Below are 20,317 nucleotides of genomic sequence, written 5' to 3'. Positions count from 1 at the left end.
GCCGCGCCGGGGAATGTTCATGGCCGCAGGGAATTTCGGAAGGGAAGAAAGAGAAGAGAGAAAAAGAAGAAGAGAGAGAAAGAGTTTTAAAAAATGAAAAAAACCGGCCCCAAGCCCTTATATAGAGGCTGGACCGGTTCGGTTTTTTTTCTTTGAATCAAACCGGTCCGGTTCTCCCCTCCTGGCCCGCTGGACTCATCTCCGGCCCACTCTTTTTCTCTTCTTCTTTTCTGATTCCTACTCTCACCTCCCCTCTTCCTTACTGCACCCCTTTTCTTTTTTTTTTTTTTTGTTTTTTTTCTTCTTTTTTTACCCACCATATTTATTTATTTTATGTCTTGCATTTTATTATTTTATGCATCATATTTAATTTTATGCCTCGCATTTTTTTTTATTTTCTTTATTTATTTTCCAGCACCATGTTTAATTGTTTGTCTTGCATTTTATTTTCCAGTTCCATATCTATTTTTGTCTTGCACTTTTATTTTCTTTATTTTTATGTACCCTATTTATTTTTTGCCTTGCATTTTTATTTTATTTTTATGTCTCGCATTCTTTTTAGCATCATATTTATTTTCTGTATTGCACTTTTATTTTCTTTTTATTTTATTTTCAGCATCATACTTATTTTATGTCTTGCATTTTTATTTCTTTTATTTATTTTATGCACCATATTTATTTATTGTTTTTTTGCATTTCATGCATTTTTATTTTCTTTTTAGCATATTTGCTTTAATGAATTTGCAGCTTTTAGTTTATTATTTCTTGTCATTTATTTTGTTGCCAATTAGAATGTATCTAGGTCCAATGTAAATAAAAAATGAGAATCTGCACCGACACTCACATTTATTTTTATGTTTTCCGCCGAGGACGATCACGTAACTTGAACCGTATCCGAGGAAAAGGACCCTCACTTGATCCAACGTCATTTTAAGGGATCCGGCGCGTTTAGACTTATCTTTGCATAACTAAAGATAAAAAAAAAAAGGTCAAAACCCAAAAACTTTCCATAATCAAAATTTCAAAAAAAAAGGGGTCAATCTTTATTCTTTCTTTCTTAATCAAATCTTTAATCAATCTCTAATCAATCAAAACTTTTTTTCACTTAAAATCAATCGAACTCACTTCTTTTATTCCTTCTATGCCTTTTCGGCCTCTTATCTTGCCTAAACTCTTCTTTTTCGAACTTTAAAATCAATCAAAACCAATCACTCGGCTTTCTACCCCGAACTACATGATTTTGATCCCATTCGGGTATGTAGGCAAAAGACTTTGTCTTTCCAAATCAATAAAAAAAATAATAAACAAAAAAAAAAAAAAAAAACTTTTTTCTCCTTTCTTTTAAACCTATCTCTTTAATCTTTTCACACTTAAGCATTTATTTCCAAACAAATAATCAATTTAGCATAAAGATAAAATAAGCAAGAGGTTCCTATAGAGTACTATAGACGTTTAGGGTGCTAGTACCTTCCCTTTGCGTAACCAACCCCCGGACCTTTTGATCTCTTAAAAACTAGGGTTTTTCGAGCTTTCTCCCTTTTCTTCGGAAAAATAAAAGATCGGTGGTGATCTTAAAAATTGCGAGTCGACGCTAATCAATAGCTTGATATCCAAAAATCACCGCGACAAAAGATAAGAGAGAATTTTTTTTTATTTTATAAATTAAATAATAAAATATTATAATATCCTTAAATTAAATTTTAGAAAACAAAACAATCAAATGATTTTATAGTCTAATTTTATTTTTTGTTAAATGCAAATATACTTCAACTAGAGTGGATATTAGCATTCTTCATAAATTTATTATTTAATAAAATATAAAAATAAAACACATTATGAACTATAATAACTAAAAATGTATTTAATTTATGTGTTTTAATATTAATTAATGGATTGATATTTTTAATCATTATTTTAAATTTGACTTGGTTAGGCACTTCGTGTACCAAACTAAGTGTATCAATAAAATATCTTTTGCCTTTAAAAAAAATATTTTAATTTTCCTTAAATATCTAGAGTCCTTATTTTTAATTACGATTGTTCATATAAAATGTTTTAATAACTAAATTAAAAAGTATGTATTTTTTATGCATGCATAATATTTTACTTCTTATTTTTTTATTTTTAATCTATAATTAAAATAAAATATTATAACTTCTCTTAAATTTAGTTACATATTTATAAAATTATTATTTTTAATTATTATTGTTTATGAGATAAATTTTAAAGTATATTAACATAGTTCATGTAAAATATAATATTATTTTTAATTATATAATCAACGAACTTAAATTTGGTTATTACATTATTTATAATTTTTCATGAAATAAACGAGTGTTGTAAGATTATAAAAAAATATAATTGTTCTAAAATCTTCAAGCATTTTTTTACAAAATAGAGACCATTAAATCAAATGTTCAAGTATCTTATAGATTTATATCGAATCAAATCAATAACTATAGTTAAATTAGAATTTAAATCAAACGGTTAATAAATGTTCAAACTTCCTTCACACATAATATATTTTTGTTTTGAAATATAAGAATTGAATACGTTTACAATAAGTACACGTCCTGCTTAATCAATTGAGTTAGAACACATTGGTTTTACATAATTACATATAGTATATAAATATTTAAAAAATAAAATAAAAATGACAAAAATATAAATGATTATATTTGTCTATACATATAGTATATCAAATCAACAGCTGTTAACAAATTTGAATTTTGATCCAATAGCTGACAAAATTTTAAACCTTTATTTTTACATATTATATATTAAATCAATGGTTGTTGTCAAATTAGAAGTTTGATCAAACGGCTGAAAACGTCAATCTTCCTCCACATATAGTATGTCAAATGAGCTGTTCTTGACAAATTAAAAACTTGACGCTCGACTCACGAAAGTTGCTTCCTTTACTTATAGATAGATAGATATTAACATGTTTCAGACTTAAAGTGATAGTAAGTAACTAAATGTAGAGACTTTTTAACATTCTAAGAGATCATTTTAAATTTTATTAATATAAAGATTAATGTGACAACATATTATATTTTTGGAATCAATGTTTCACATATGCTGCTTAGAGTATCTATAATGTATGATTATTTAAATAAGTTATTTATCTTAAATTTATCCACCTATCATTCCACATCAATTAAAAATTTCGCATAAAATTTTATTTAAATACTAAAGTTGTTAAAATGAGTGCTCAAATTAATTTTTTTTTTCAATATTTTTCTTCTTATTCTTTATTTTGAAAAATAGTTAAGCAATGCTAATGATGTTTATATATGAAACACCATATCAAATGCTCAAACGACAACTCCTGGTCCTTTATATTTTTTTATTATATTAACTTTTATCTCTTATCTTTTAAAAAGTTTAATTTCATACTTTATGTTTTTAAAGTGAATCAAAATGATCACTTTTTTTTATCCAGGGAGACAATTTTGAACTATTTTTGTATTAATGAAAATGTGAAAGTTTTTCTACTAAATTCACTTAAATAAAAATTATAAAATATAATTGATATTCGAATAAAAAAATGTCATAAACGAAACGCATAAAAAATAAATCTGATGAAAAAAAAGAATCTAATATTATTTTTTTTAATTACTTATTGAATTCACTTCTCACGTGATTTTTGTCATGTTATGGGCTTTTTTATATTGGAACATCAACTAGGTTTTAAAATTATGCTGTATGTGAATTAATGAAACACAATTTACATATCGAATCAATAATAAAATAGTTCAAATTGTATTAAAAAATAAAAAAATATTATTAATGACCATATTTACTTATTTAAAAAATATAAAGAATCAATTTAATTTTTTTATAAGATAAGAGATTAAACTGAATATAATAAAAATATAAAAGATTAAAACTATATTTTACCCTTTCATATATAGTTGATAGTAGCTTCGTTTTTTTTTTTATCTTTTTTCTTGTAATAAATTTTCTTAATTCTAATAGAATAATTATGAAATTTTTTATTTCTATTCTACAATAAATATATTTGTAAATTAATTAAAAATTAAGTAAAAAAGGATATGATTTACAAAAGAATAATTAATATTATCTTTAACTTTTTAAATGACAGATAAAAAATAATTTTTCTTAAAAAAATCAACAATTAAAAATTAACGGAGGGATACATGATAGTTGATACTCCCTCAGTTACTTTAAAATTGTCAAATCTGTTGGAAATTTTGTTTCTATTTATATGTGGTTTGTAAGATTTAAGATTAGATTAATTACTTTTTTTTTCTAAGTATACTTTTACTTATTTTTAATATTTAATTAATTTACTCATATATTAATTATAAAATAAAAATAAAAAATAGTAAAATAAAGAAATCTCATAATTACTTTATTATGTTTAAGAAGATTTATTATATTTCTTAATTTTTATATGACAAATTTAAAAGACAGAAAAAAAGAAAAAAGATGAAATATATTATTATGTAGTAATAGTAAAACAAACAAAACATCATCAAAACTAGCGGTAAATTTACAGTTTTCGAATTTTGTGACAGAATGACTAGTCAGCTCTTGGGAAGAATATGACACCTGTAACAAAAAATTTTTTTTGGTGAAAGTGTAACAAAATAATTAGAAAGCTTTATTTCTGACAAAAATGTAGTAAAATATAAGGAAAAAAAAAATCAATATGTGTTGAATTAAAATATAGTGTACTAAACAAATTTTAATTATTTTTATCATATTTAATAATAGTACCTTTAAAATATTCTTATTTTAATTGGAGTTTTATTTTTAATAACCTTATTTTGATTGTCATATGCAATTAATGTAGAGGATACTACTTTAAAAAATAAATTAACTTTTCTATTAATACTGTCAAATTAAGTAATATTAACAAAAATTTTTATGAATGTGATTCAACTATTAATAAAATAAAAGACTACAATTTACCATCGAGAGAATGACCAACTGAAATTCATGAAATGATCTATCTCAATCAGCTCACGAAACTCCCCATAAAAAAAAACGAACAAAATACAAGCTTATTTTATGTAAAGAAGCAATAACACTAGCTGTATTTACTTGATCATAAATGTATTTTTAATAAAAATTACCTTTGGTATTTTATGTAATAAAGGAATAACACTAGTTGGTGAGCTGTTGTAAACATTGTTTTGAATAATGGATTCGAACGATCAGTTCAATTGAGGATCGGCGATGACCGATCTAAACATTCTTAAAAATTGATATATTTTAGAATTGGTGGGAACCAACAAAAAAATTGGTCAAACGGGCCCAATAATAATGAAAACCGAAGTTGAATTGGCATAGAAAGCCGGTCTTCTTAATTTTTATTTTAACTTTTAATTTTTTATTTAATCTAATTTTTAAGATAAATAAAAATATATAATTTAAATATTTCACACATTTATCAATTATTTTATCTACTATTATTAATTTTTATCAATAAAACATACAATTTAGTTATTTATATTAATTTATAATTTTTAAGATCTTAATTTTTTATAAGTTTAAATTTTTTTTATTACTTAAAATATTATATAATATTAAAAAATATATAACCAATTCAATGATTGAATGCTTTGGATTTTAAAAATGTTGGTTGTAATGCAGACTTTGAAATAGGAGAATGTGACAAAAGTATCAAAACAATTAGAAAGCTTTATTTCGACAAAACTATAAAAATGACTAAGCAACCCTCTTACACTTGTATTCATGAACAATTCAAACTCCCCATCTAAAAAATAATTGAAATTAAAAAAATAAAAAAATATTAAAATACAAGAAAAACTAACAAAAAACAAACCATTCAATTGGACCCCACCTGGAGCCCAATCACCCGCGCTCGCCATAATAAACAACTCATTTATTTACTTAACTTTGCACATTTTCATGACCCACACACACTCACCGTGGTTTCCTTTTTTTTTTTTTTTTTTTTTCCTTTTCCAATTCCAACGAATTTTTCTTTTTCTTTTCCTTCTTTTTTTTTTCTTCTTCTTCTTCTTTTGCCTTTACAGCTTCACTACTACGACGTGTCCGACCTAGGGGTAGTCCTAGCGTCCTGCGGGGGTGTGTGACCGTCCGATCCTTTAGAAGGATCATCGGACGATTGGCGTAAGCCGTCATCGGTGGTCTCGCTTCGGCTAATATCCTGGATCATGTGCACCACCTCATCCATGTTGGGCCTCTGATCCGGCACGAGCGAAACGCACGTCATCGCAATCTGCAACAACTGAACCATCTCCTCCTCAATGTTGTGGTACCTCATCAGTTCCGCATCGAACACTTCAGCGGTCCATTCTTCGCGAACCACGGACTGCACCCATCGTGGTAGGTCGATCCCTTCCTCGCTCAGCGAGGCTTGGTTTGGTGCCTTACCTGCAGAGTCATCAAACACTAAATAAGGTCTAAAATCATTTTTAATATAGTTTTTTTTTCTTTTTTATTTTATGCTTAAAAGTTCAAGGGGATATCAGAAGTTTATCACACTCAGGCATCTGCTCAATTCCTTTTGATAATAGGCTTTTTTTCTTTTAAATAAGAGACTATTTTTTTTTTCTTTAAATAATTAAGGATAAAATAGTTTTTGTATCTATATTTTTGTCAAATTTAGTTTCAGTCCTTGTCTCCATCAATTTGGTCGTTATTATACTTAAATATATAAATGAACTTAATCTCTGCATGGAGGAACCAAATCATGACTAAGGTTATGTTTGAATTTCCATATAAAATGTGATGAATGAATTTTACGACAAATTGTGTTGTGCATAAATTTTGAGATCAAATTAATAAATAGTCTACAAAACCTATTTTGAAAAAGGAAGGAAGAAAAGTATTTTGCAAAACTCATTTTATTGCAAACCTAAATATGCACAATGTTTGTAACAATAAAACAAACTTATACTAAATTTTCTTATTTTTTAAAATATAAAAATCAATTTAATTGATTTAAAATTATAGAGATTAAAATCAAATTTAATCAAAAGTATAAAATCAAAGATATATATATATATATATATATATATATATATATATATATATATATATATATATATATATATCCAAAAAATTAACAACAAATAAAATTTTGTTATTAAACATAAAATTTAAATTTTAGTTTTTAGTTATTTTATTCTTAGCCTAATTTACCTGTTAAAAGTTCCAGCATCAAGACGCCAAAGCTATAGACGTCGGATTTGAAAGTGATTTTTTTGGTTTCCTGAACCTCTGGTGCCCGGTAACCGGCAACTCGGTTTGAGGGAACCGGGTTGGCAAATATCGGGTTGAGCCCGAAGTCTGAAACACAGGCTTCGTGGGTCGGGTGGAGGAGGATGTTGGAGGATTTGATGTTGCCGTGGACCAGTTTTCCTGACACGTGGAGGCAGGCGAGGCCTCTTGCAGCTCCCAGTGCTATTTTCATTCGGGTGTCCCAATCCAACGGGGTTCGCCCTGACCCTCTGCTTCCTGTTGTAAAAACATGAACAACAAATATTATGAGTAATTCAGGGGTTTCATGATTCTTTGACACATCCAATCAAAACAACATGTACGCCAGCATAGGCACAGTGACAAAACTCAAGGAATCCTATATCGTCTCATGCCAAATAAAACAACATTTTACGAATCAAAAAAGAAAAAAGAAAAAAAACTTTCTAAGGCTATTGTTGGTAAATTAGAATTTTGCATTTTTTTTGTAAATTGAAAAAAGGTAAAGGAGGTGAAATAATGTCGGTGAGACCACTCCTACCACTGTGGCTATATCATGAGTGGATGTTGCGTATGTTGAACGGAATGTGGTTGTTATTAAAGAAAGACATAGAAGTTGAGACCTTGATTATGTTTGCTCCTTCCAGAAGCATACTTTAAACACATAAGAACTAAGAGCGTCAGAAACTTGTCACATACGATATCATCCTATCTCTGCCCCCATTAAACAAAGCTACTGGATAATTTAACATGAACAAAATAATGCATGCCACTACTAATACATGGTTACACACACTACCCATAACCGTTGACAACAGCACTTCCACCTTAAGCATACATTCTCAAACACTTGTTAAAATGTTCCAACTAGTAAACATTCTAATCCCACAATTAATCAATTATAACAGCTGGGAGCATGAATTTAGTAAAAATTCCATAAAAAAAGGAAATTGTATTATTACAATTTATACATACAAAAAAAACTATATAACAAACATAAGAAAAAAAGATTTAGTCAAAGGTGTTGTATAAATAAACCAAACAAACAATTCTCAAGAAGGAATATTTTATTATTTTTCGGTATGAACATATCGAATGCCGGAATTTACTCGACAATGTAAAATTATTATCTTGATACTTGCTCGCTAAATTAGAAGTTAATTAATAATAATCAATAACAAAAAATCTCGTGACCAGGTATAACCAACTTAAAATATATAAAAAAAAAAATTAAAAGATTGACGCCTAGTATAAGATCTGATTGCCTTCATTACGTGCAAAAATTCCTTCAGGCATTGCAAGTGGGAATGGAAGTGTTTGACTTAGAAAAAAAAAAGAAGGTAAATTTGTAAAGATGGGACAATAACCACAAAGTACCGTGAAGAAGTGCAGACAAGCTGCCGGCGGCCATGTAATCGTAGACGAGCAACTTCTCATCCTTGGAGTAGTAAAACGCTCTGAGAGGAACCACATTCTCGTGCTTAACGTTCCCAACAACCTCCATTCGCGCCTCGAACTCTCTCTTCGCAGCCGCCACGTCCTTCAACCTCTTCACAACCACCGTGGTCCCGTCCTCCAGAATCGCCTTGTAAGAAGTCCCCATGCTCCCTTTTCCCAATACCTCCGCCGAAGCCCTCAACAAATCCTCCAACCCAAATCCGTACACTCCACCCTCCATAAACACCAGCTTGTTCCTCTCAGCAGCCTCCACTGACCCCGTAATATCGTCCTTCGACGACGACGTTCCGCCCTCTGTGGGCCCCCCACGCGCTACCGCCGCCACAGCCTGTGGCGGCTTAGCCGCTCTCCTCCTCCTCCTCCTCCGCCGGCAGCATAGAAACATAATTAATAGCAATAACAGTATAAACAAAGCAGACCCGACGGCAATTCCAACAATGGCAGCGATAGAAAGCCTTTTGGAGTTATGCTGTTGTTGTTCCACAGGAGAAGGGGCTGGGGCTGGGGCTGGAAAGAAGGGTGTGCATGGTTGTAATGGCTTCCCGCAGAGATCGTTGTTTCCTGAAAACGAGGTCGCGGGGAAATTCGATAAGGTTTTGGGGATGGAGCCGTTGAGGCGGTTATTGGAGACATTGAAGTTAACTAACTTTAACGTAATGCTGGGGAGGCTACCCGAGAAGGAATTGTTTTCTAGGAAGAGGCCGGTTAAGCGAGTGAGGTTGTTGAGGGAGAAAGGGATTGGTCCTGTGAAATTGTTGGAGGAGAGTTCGAGGCGAGTCAAGCGAGTCAGGCGAGTTAGGGTTGTGGGGAACTCGCCCGAGAGGTGGTTGTTCTGGAGGTAGAGGTTGCGGAGGGAGGTGAGGTTGGCGAAGTCGAAGGGGATGGGGCCCACGAGCGCGTTGGAGCGGAGGCTGAGGACGCGGAGGCGCGTGAGGCGGGAGATGGTGTTGGGAGGGATGGGGCCCACGAGGCCGGCGGCGGGGAGGTGGAGGGAAGTCACGAAGGAGCGGTTCGAGTCGCATTGGACGCCGAACCAGGAGTCGCAGGCCGAACTGGAGGTGTTCCACTGGACCCGGTTCGCGTGCGGGGTCTGGGAGAGGAATGCGAGGAGGGCTTGTTTGTCCTGAGTCGGCTCCGCGTTGACTCGCTCACTCGGCTGCGCAAGAGCGATGAAGATGAGAATGAGCATGATAATTTCCAAATGGAATGCCATTTGGAAACGACGTCGTTTGCCGATGCTTTTTGTTTGTTGCTAGTGTTGTAGTGGCGGGGAAGGGTGGATTGAGAAATGGGGTTCGCGACCATGTGCCATGAAGGAGTGAGTGGGAAAAATGAAGTGAGAGAGGAAAGGCAGAGAGAGGTTTTGTAGGTAGAAGAAGAATGAGAAAGGCAGAGAAAAATAGAGAGAGAGAAATATAAATAATTAATAAGGTAAGCTGTAAATCAAATTAAAAATAACAACGCCTGCAGGAAAAATATAATATAAAATAAAATAAATGCCTGCTTAAAAAAAAATAGTAAAACCTCAAGGAGCTTTTTCTACGATTTATGTTTTATAAAAGAAAAAGTCTACACTTCAAAAACATATTTTAAGCCTTCATCACGTAACCCACGCGCTGTTCCTTGTAAAGTTGTATTAAATCATGTAATTATTAGTACACCTGTAAAAATTTAATCCATCATTTATCAGAAGGTTTCCATTTTTATTTGTCTCGTAACCCCTTTTTCTTACAATTTTTTGCATTATTTACTGTAGTTTTATCTTTTCTAATCATATTTCAACTTCTTTTTTTTATCTAACACAGTTTTTTCTTTTTTTTTTTGTACATTAGACAGAGTGACCTATTATTTCATTTTGCCTAAGAGAAACATTTTACACTTCTAAAAAAAGCTAAGAGAAGGGAGACATTCATGACTTGAAGGTGCCCAAGGAATCCTTGGTTCTTTCACACCTCTAATTTGTTAGGATTGTTTTCTTTTTTTAGGACAATTGAATAAGAAACAACAACCCTCACCAATATTCTTAAGACATATGGGAGAGCATTTGGCCAAATGATCAACATTCAAAAATCTGAAATTTTCTTCAGCAACAACACCAGACAGACCACAAAGCAGACCATCATGTCTTCATTCGGAGTCTTGGTAAGTTATAGTCTTCTAGGATTGAATAACAAAAAATCAAATACGATCTTGAAATCAATGATTTTCATAAATAATAGATAAATAATATTTTTTTTCCATATTGAAATTTCACTTCGATGCAATTTTATTCATTTGATAAAGGAGGGAAATAAGATTTTGTTTTTTTTTTTTTACTCTTTTTTCTATTCTCTTTGTCTTTCATGATGACCAGGGTTAAGAAAATATTCTAATGTAAAAAATGACCCTTATTTCACATTAGTCCCTTAAAATCACTATTCCCATTAAATAACAATTATATTTAGAAACTACTCCACTTAAGCTTATTTACAATTTAATTTGTAGTAATCAATTAATTATTTATTAGTCCTTAATAAGTCACTTGTCTCTCACATGAAACATTAAATCTTACATTCTCTCACTTGACTCATGTGACATTACCTAACATCATTGACAGATAAATAAACTAATTAAACTAACATAATGCGAATTGAATTGACTAAATTGTTTCATACATCAGGCACATTATAATTTTATAATTAAGAATAGATACTAATTTGAGTCATAACAGTTATACATCACTTAATCAACATAGTCATTTCCATGTACCACAAATTAGATTCCTCATTAATATGAACATAATTAGGAGCACATAATTGGTCCAACATAATATCTTTATTTAAGACGACACCTATTTGCATTACTTTTATACAATATGCATGCAAATATAGATAACAAATGATTAAACACATATTATACATGAGCTCAAAATGTCAATAACACATTACTAAGTAACATTACACTCAACAATCCTTATTAACAATAATGCCTATATTTTTTAGATGTTTAATAAATGTCTTAGGCCATAATTCTTTTGTCTAAAGATCAACTATCATAAGGTTTGTGCTAATATGTTCTATTTTGTTTATGAATTTCTTTCACGACAAAGTACTTTAACTCCACATGCTTAACACCTTTATAGTACTTGTTGTTCTTAGAAAAATATTGTTGCAAAGTTATCACAATACATTTTCAGTGGCTTTGCAATAATGTCAACAATTTCAAGCTCTGAAATAAAGTCCTACAACCAATTAGTTTGAATTGTTGCCTCAAAACATGTTACAAATTCATCATAATGGTCAAAAGCATGTGAACCTTTAATCCCTGTAAGTATCTCAAAACATTCTTTGCAGCTTTGCAAATTTCTATTCTCGATTACTTTGATATCATTCTAACATTCCAATTGCGAAGCTTACATCTGGGTGAGTACAATCTTGAGCATACATAATACTTTCAACAACTAGCACATACATACTTACTTCCATCTATTTCCATTCTAAAATCATTCTTTAAACATTATGTGAGACTAAACTTGTCCTTTTTTGAATTAGAAAATGTTATGCTAAGCACTTTTTCATCCTGAACCTGTCTAGTACATTATTGATACATGCTTTTTGAAATATGCCTAATAGTTCCCTTGATCTGTTTCAGAATATTTCTATTCCTATCACATAACTTGTCTCATCTATATCCTTCATTTCAAATTACTAGAGAGAAACTTCTTAGTCTCATGAAGAAGACAAAGATAATTAGTTGTGAGCAATATATCATCAACATACAAAATAAAAAAATATAACCTTGCTCCTACTAACCTTTAGATATATACATCGATCAACAATGTCTTTCTTAAATCCAAAGGAAACAATGATATCATTAAACTTCAAATACCATTTGCGGGAAGCTTGCTTAAGTCTATATATTCATGTGTTCTTTTCCTTCAACTGAGAACCCCATTGGTTGGTCTTTGTAAATATTTTCCTCTAAATCTACATTAAGAAGGATAGTTTTCACATCCATTTGATGTAGCTCCAAGTTATAATGGGCTACCAGTGCTATGATAATCTTGAAGGAATCCTTTCATAAGACTGGTGAAAATGTCTCTTTATAATCAACACCATCTCTCTAAGTAAAACCCTTTAGCAATAAGTTTGGCCTTATAATGTTCAAGGTTGTCATGAGAGCCTCGTTTAATCTTAAAGACTCACTTACAAACAAATTTCTTGCAACCTTTTGACAACTCTACAAGGCCCTAAACACCATTTTGTTACATGGATTTTAACTCTTCTTTCATGGCTTTCAACCTCTTATCAGAATTATCACAAGTTATGGCTTGTGAGAATGAAACTGAATCATTATCATTAATGCTTAAGTTAGTTTCTAACTCATGTAGATATACCACATAGTCATTCAAAATAATTTATTTTTTTCTCCTTGAGGCATCCTTAATGTTACTTCTTGTGGTTCTTCTACAATAGGTTCATTCTAAATCATGGGTTCATTATTGTCTTGCTCTTTTTCATTATTGTTTGGAACAACATCTCGAGGAACACTCACTTTACTACTTGAGGCACAAGTCAAATGAACTTGCACTCCAACTTCTTTAATTTCCACATTTCGTGGAACTATACTCTTACTAATTTCACCATTTTCAGGGAACCTTGAATTTTCAGTTTCAACAATTCTCATACTATGATTAGGACAATAAAACCTATAGTCCTTTGATTTTTCTAGATAACCAATGAAATATTCATTAATTGTTCTTACTTCCAAATTCTTTTCTTGTGGATTACAAATACTTATTTCTGTCTGGCAACCCCAAACATGCAAGTGCCTTACGGTAGGTGTCCTATTAGTCCACAGTTCAAAAGGTGTCTACGGAACTACCTTACTAGGAACCCTATTCAACAAATACGTGACGGTTTTCAATGCATACATCCACAAAAATATGGATAAATTAGAGTTACTCAACATACTCCTAAACATATCCATTTTAATATTCTATTCCGCCTTTCTGATACACCATTTTGTTGTGGTGTACCTAACATTATGTATTGCATACAAATACCACATTTTTGAAGGAGTTTAGCAAATGGACCTAGGTGTTGCTTAGTTTCATCATACCTTCCATTGTACTCGCTACCTCTTTCACACTTGACAATTTTCACCTTTATTTCTATTTGCATTTCTACTTCATTCAAATAAATTTCCAAGGCATCCATAGCTTGAGATTTCTCATGTAGTAAGTAGACATAATTGCAACATGAATAGTCATCAATGAAGGTGATAAAGCACCTTTTCTTTTTGAAATAATTAACATCAAAAGGCACACAAATGTCAATGTGCACAATTTCAAGAAGTTAAGTGCTTTTTGTAACCCCTTTCTTTGTGTGTTTTGTTTATTTTTCTTTAATACAATCCACACATTTATTCAAATAAGTAAAATCTAGATTTAGAAGAATTTAATTCTTTATTAATCTTTCCATTCTTTCTCTAGAAATGTGACCCAAATGTTTATGCCACGAGAAAATAGATAGTTCATTCACTAAACTATGTTTAGTACCAACGTTATGATGTGAGTCAAAATCGTTGCAGCATATAAACAATTTAAATTCAATTTATATAAACCACCACAAAGAATAATAGTATCAACGGGATGATTATGCTTAAATAAATTGAAACATCCATTACCAAAATTAAAATAGTATTTAGTAACATAAGTTTAGATAATGAAATCAAATTCCTAGAAAAATTAGGTACATAAAGAGTTTCCAATAAATCTAAATGATGTCTAGTGTCAAGGATTAAACAATAAGTCTTGACTGCTTCCATTAGAGCTTTCACTCTATTTCCCATGAAGACGAAATTCTCATTTAGGCTTATGGTTTGGAATGTAAGAAATCAATGCATCATATTAGAAACATGAGTCATACACCCATAATCAATCCACCATGCATTATGGGAAACTTCAGTTAAATTTGATCCAAAACATACATAAGCATTAAGTTCACATTTCTTTTCAAACCAAGCCTTATGTTTTCTTCTGGATTTGCACAGATGCCCCCATTAAACTTTAATGGCCTTATGCCCTTATTGTGTTTCTTCATAAATTTCTTTTTAGCTCTTTGATTCCCTTGGTGACTTACATAATGGATTGAGTGACCTCCTAGATTCTTAAACCTTATTTCCTCTTGAACTAACATATTGTGCAATTCATACACATTTTTATTTGTCTTTCATGGTACTATAGTTCTTTTCAAATTGATCATTCTTATATGGTAATGAGTTAAAAATAAATTGAACAAAGAAGTTCCCATTCACAACCATTCCCAATGTATTAAGCCTTGTTTTTATGTTTGTTATTCCAATGACATGTTCATGCATAGTACGTGAACCACCAAACTTCACGGTGGTCAACGTATTTATTAATATCCCAACAAGAAACTTATTATTTGTTTGGGAGAGCTTTCACAATAACCTCGCAAATTCTTTAGCATTTTTGATTTTGGGGAAAACTATCTTAATGTTTTCTATAAGAATCATTCTCATAAGCATTAAGCTAAGTTTGTTAGATCTTTCTCAAACTTTATAATGAGTTTTTCTCTATTGGTACCAGAATCAATAATAACATCAAGCTTATCTTCCAATATAGCAATATCAATATCCAAAACACCGAAGTGTAATTGGACTCACTAATTTTGGTAAGAAAAGTTAAGCTCATTAAATTGACACAGACTATGGATGAATATTCAATAAATTGGGAATTATAAAATTTCACATAAGTGTTTTGAGACATAAGGTACATGCGCGCACGCGCACACACACACACACAACATTCAATGCATTTAATTCTCTCCTTTGGGTGATAGATCAACACACAACATACAACATAATGGTATTTTTATAAAATTTTAACATTAACACCCCTGTGGAATTTGTTTACAAAGAGCCCTAGTCTGGGAGAATAGCACCCCTTTGTCTTTCGTGATGGTTAGGGTTGAGAGAATACTCTAATGTTAGGAAGGAGAATTTATTTCATGTTAGTGGATATTAATCTCTTAAAACCACTACTCCATCAAATAATAGTTATCTTTAGAAATTGCTTCACTTAAGCTCATTTAAGTCTGTAATAATCAATCATTTATTTATTAGTCCTTAATAAGTCACATACCGTCGAGCGTAAATGAATTTGAATTGAAATATATAAATATAAATAACATGATATTAATGTATGATATGCGTTTAAATAAAATTAACGAGTCAGTATGTGACTGCTAAAAAAATGAAAAAGTTGGGTGCACTTAGCAAACTTGGGCAAATACTAGTAATAGCACAAATGTCGTTGAGCCTAAATTGATGTGCATAATGTATTTCGTGCGTATAGGGATTGAGAGAAATTTATCAATTCTCTCGAATTTCTTTATTTTTATTTAAACTATCAAATCAATAAAAATATTATATTTTTTGAAAATTTTATTTAAATACTATATTTTATTAATTTTTAGTTACTAGTTACTATACAATCAATTTTTAACCTTGACGTTTTTAAATTATAAAATTTATAGTAATTTTATCCTTTTTTAAAAGAAATCTTATCTTAAGATTATATTTTATTAATTTTAGTTATTATATAATTATTTTTATCTCTTGAATTTTTTTTCTAAACTATAAAATCAATAACAATCTTATCTTTTGTTAGGATAGAAGATGAATTCTTGACTGATTGTTTGTTAGTATATATTGCAAAATAAATTGTTGAAAAATTTAGTATAGATGATTCTCATGACATGGAAGAAAAATATTATGTGTTTATAGAATATTATTGTAATTAATGTTTTGAAATATCAATTTATTATCAATTTCACTATATTAAATTAATTTTATTTATATTTTTTTATCAAGTATTTTGTATTCGTGACAAGTAATTGAAGAATTAAAAATATATTTGAAAATTTTATAGTCATTTAAAAAATAAAATAAATTTAAATAACGATAATAGATGTATTTCTAAGTTAATACATACTTTGTTACATAATAATTCAATTGTTTTCTTTATATTTATGGCATTGACTTATTTTTTTGGATGTTTTATTTATTATATGTCATGATTAATAATTAACAAAAAAACCTACATTTTTTGGGATGATTTTTTATATAAAAATTTACATAAAAAATAACCCTGTACATACACAAATAAATTATTAATCCCATATAGCATGCCTAAAAAATTATGGAAACTAAAACCTAAAGTTGAAACAATTATAAGACCAAAAATAAATTAAAGCTAAAACGTATTAAAATTTTAATAGAACTCAAAATAAACAAAAGATAACATTGATCATAACATTGACATTTGTCCCATGTCCTAAATAAAATAGCATCCGACAAATAAAACTGGGCCTAGTCCGCCAAACCAGCCCAACAATGGATTTTGATCCTTGATAGGTTGTTGTTTGGGCACCCAGCAACGTGGGTGAAAGGGTTAAAATATCCTTTACCCTTTCTTATAAAAGCCAGTAGTGACTCGTCCGTACGAGTCACTATTCATTCTCCTCTCCCGTGCCATTTCTTCTTCTTTCACACGAACTGCTTCTTCCTCTTTTCTCCTTGCCTTTTTTTCTTCATCCTGTTTTCGTGGTGGTCCGTTGTTGTTGTTGGTGCCTTTTCTTCTTCTTGTTGTGGTGCTTTCGTGTTCTTGATCGGCTTCGAGGTTAGTGAATCCTTCTCCTTAGCTATTGTGTATTGTATTGTGTTTTGGTTTGCATTGGTTGTGCGCCTTTGTGGTTGTTGGTTCTCCCATGCCCTTGCTTCTTCGTTTTCGTTCCCATGCCCCTAGTTCTGTGTTTTCTTTCTCCCTCGCCATGTCTTTTTTTAAAAACCTGCCAATCCTTATGAATCATATGAATTGCTAATACGTATGGACCATATGGATTGACCATACGGATTGTCAATTCGTACCCTTTTAAAAAAAAATTTGGAAAGCATTTATACCAAAATTTGATTTTGTTGAAATGTAAATTTGTTTTGTGATTTATTTGTTGTTTGTTATGGTTTAGTAATTTTTTTTTAATTGTTAATTTATCATTTGCCTGTAGCATTTGTAGTAGTGAACATAATTATTTAGTTTGAAATAGATAGGATAAAAAGCCGTCTAGGTGGAAAATTTAGAAAAAATATATACAGTTGGTTAGTTAGTTAAAAATAATTTTAAAATTGATTTAAAGTTAAATTTATAAAATTTAGTAACATATTAAAAATTATTCGAAACAAAATTTTAATGATTGAAAGGGAAATTTCATTATTGTTTAAATTGTTAGTTAAGTATTAAAAATTATTTAAAACAAAATTTAAAATATTTGAAAATGTTAGTAAAAAAATCAATGGAAGAGAATTTTAATTTTTTTTAAATTTTTTAGTTATTTAAAATAATTGATTGAAAACAAATTAAAATATTAGAAAATGTTACTTTGTGAAATAAAATATTGAAAACATATTTTTGAAATGTTTAAAATTGTTACTTATTTTTAGACAATGAGTTTTTAGGAAAAGAGTGAAAACTAAATTGAAAATATTTTATGTTAGTTAGTAAAAAAATAATGGAAAGAAAATTATAAAAAAATTTACAGTTTGTATTTAATTTAAAAAAATGATTGAAAAAAATTATAAAAAAGTTGGAAATTTTAGGTAAAAAAACTGTTGAAAGATTTTTTTAAAAAAAATTTGAAAATATTATTTCTTTGTAATAAGTGATTGAAAACAAAATATAAGATATTTTAAAATGTTTTTTAGTAAAAAAAGAGTGGAAGACAATTTAAAAATTATATGAAATTGGTAGTTATTTTTAACAAATGAATGAAAAGAAAATTCAATTTTTTTTGAAAATTAGTTAGTTTAAATAAAAGATTGAAAGCATATTTTTAAAAACTGTAAAATTGGTAGTTATTTTTAGAAAATTATTGAAAACTAAATTTAACATATTTAAAAATGTTAGTTAGTTTTTAACAAAGATGAATACATATTTTAAAAAATTTGGAAATTGTTAGTAATTTTTAGATTATGATTGAAAAAGAAATATTTAAAAGTGTTAGTCAGTGAAAATAAAGATTGAAAACCTATTTTTTTATTTAAAAAATAGATATTTTAGTTTTTTTTAGAGAATGATTGAAAACAATAATTGTTAGTTAGTCAAAATAAAGATTGAAAACCTATTTTTTTTTAAAAAAATTAGATATTGTTAGTTTTTTTAGAGAATGATTGAAAAAAATAATTAAATATTTAAAAAATGTTAGTCAGTGAAAATAAGGATTGAAAATCTAATTTAAAAAAATTTAGATATTGTTAGTTTTTTTGGAGAATGATTGAAAATAATAATTAAAATATTTAAAAATGTTAGTCACTGAAAATAAAGATTGAAAACCTATTTTAAAAAAATTTAGATATTGTTAGTTTTTTTTTTGAGAGAATGATTGAAAACAATAATTAAAATATTTAAAAATGTTAGTTAGTGAAAATAAAGATTGAAAACCTATTTTAAAAAAAATTAGATATTTTTATTTTTTTTAGAGAATGATTGAAAACAAAAATTAAAATATTTTAAGATTTTAGAGTTAGTAAAAAAATGATTTAAAGGAAATTATAAAAAAAATTACAATTTTAATTTATGATTGAAAAAAAAATTAAGATATGATATGTTAAAATGTTAGTTAGTAAAAAAAAAATATGATGCAGATAATGGTTAAAACTAGAGGTCTTGGTCGGGCTTTAGGTCGAGCAATAGGAAAAGCCTTGGGGAGGAGAGACGTGAGTGACGATGATGCCCCCAATGACGAAGGCCTATTGCATCAGCCCGTAGACAGTGACAGCAAGAGCGTGTTGTCGAGGACCCTCTTACGACCGCGGAGGAATTGAACGAAGAGCATCCAGAAGCCTTGTTGAAGAAGCTGTTACTGATGTTGAGGGTTTTTCAAGTGGATCCCATGACACATCAGTTCTTAGGGATTTTGAAAATCACATTGCTTTGAGAGTCTGAAATGGAGAGGTATGTAATTTTTAAAAATATAAAGAACATAGTTTACTAGTTAATAATTTTTTTACATGATCAATATTATTGTTTGCAGGAACATCTTGAGCTAAAGCTATCTTCCCATGTAAGGAAGATGACTAAGTTTGGGAGGCCTGCTCCACAGATTGAAGGCCTTGTGGTGGCCAGTGGACTAAGTCCTTTGATCGCCTGTTCCCTAGATACGGGCGATCGGGGACTAATGTCTGCTTTTGTGGAACACTGACATAAGGAAACTAGTAGTTTCCATTTGCCGGTTGGAGAGGTGACTATCACCTTAGATAACGTCACATTGTTGCTACATCTGCCTGTTGTAGGAGCATTTCACAGCTTCGAGCTACTTCATGTCAATGACGTTGTCGATATGTTGGTGGAATTACTTGAGGTCAGCGCTACAAAGGCGAGAGCTGAGACAATTCAGTGTCATGGCTCTTATGTTCGACTATCGTGGCTACGCGACGTGTATCAGATGAAGATCGAGGTATGTGACTGGATTGTAGCAGTGCGAGCGTATTTGTTGCATCTGCTTGGATGCACACTCTTTGCTAACAAGAGTGCCACACACGTGCACATGGTATTCTTGGATGCACTGCGTGACTTGAC

The 20,317-nt window shown here is 30.0% G+C and overlaps 1 protein-coding gene across 1 annotated transcript; it reads right to left on the bottom strand.

The window, feature by feature from the left end:
* Nucleotides 1-5,657: 5,657 nt before the first annotated feature.
* Nucleotides 5,658-10,079, bottom strand: LOC100784259 (probable inactive receptor kinase At2g26730). The gene is made up of 3 exons (XM_003527095.5): nt 8,599-10,079; nt 7,165-7,479; nt 5,658-6,393 (listed from the first exon to the last, which is right to left on the bottom strand). Exons 1-3 carry the CDS (start codon nt 9,890-9,892, stop codon nt 6,041-6,043), a joined length of 1,962 nt encoding a protein of 653 aa, XP_003527143.1. The 5' UTR covers nt 9,893-10,079; the 3' UTR covers nt 5,658-6,040.
* Between the last annotated feature and the right edge of the window lie 10,238 nt (nt 10,080-20,317).

This window comes from Glycine max, chromosome 6, assembly GCF_000004515.6.
Source record: "Glycine max cultivar Williams 82 chromosome 6, Glycine_max_v4.0, whole genome shotgun sequence".
Lineage (NCBI taxonomy): Eukaryota > Viridiplantae > Streptophyta > Magnoliopsida > Fabales > Fabaceae > Glycine > Glycine max.
This window is presented reverse-complemented; position numbering and strand designations above follow the sequence as displayed.

Bases quoted from the DNA above. Each gene is read 5' to 3' on its own strand.
- LOC100784259 (XM_003527095.5), bottom strand. From the start codon at position 9,892: ATGGCATTCCATTTGGAAATTATCATGCTCATTCTCATCTTCATCGCT. The intron at 7,480-8,598 runs GTACTTTGTGGT...TTTTTACAACAG, and splicing joins CTTGTCTGCACTTCTTCACG to GAAGCAGAGGGTCAGGGCGA. The intron at 6,394-7,164 runs GTAAATTAGGCT...ATGACTCTGCAG, and splicing joins GATGCTGGAACTTTTAACAG to GTAAGGCACCAAACCAAGCC.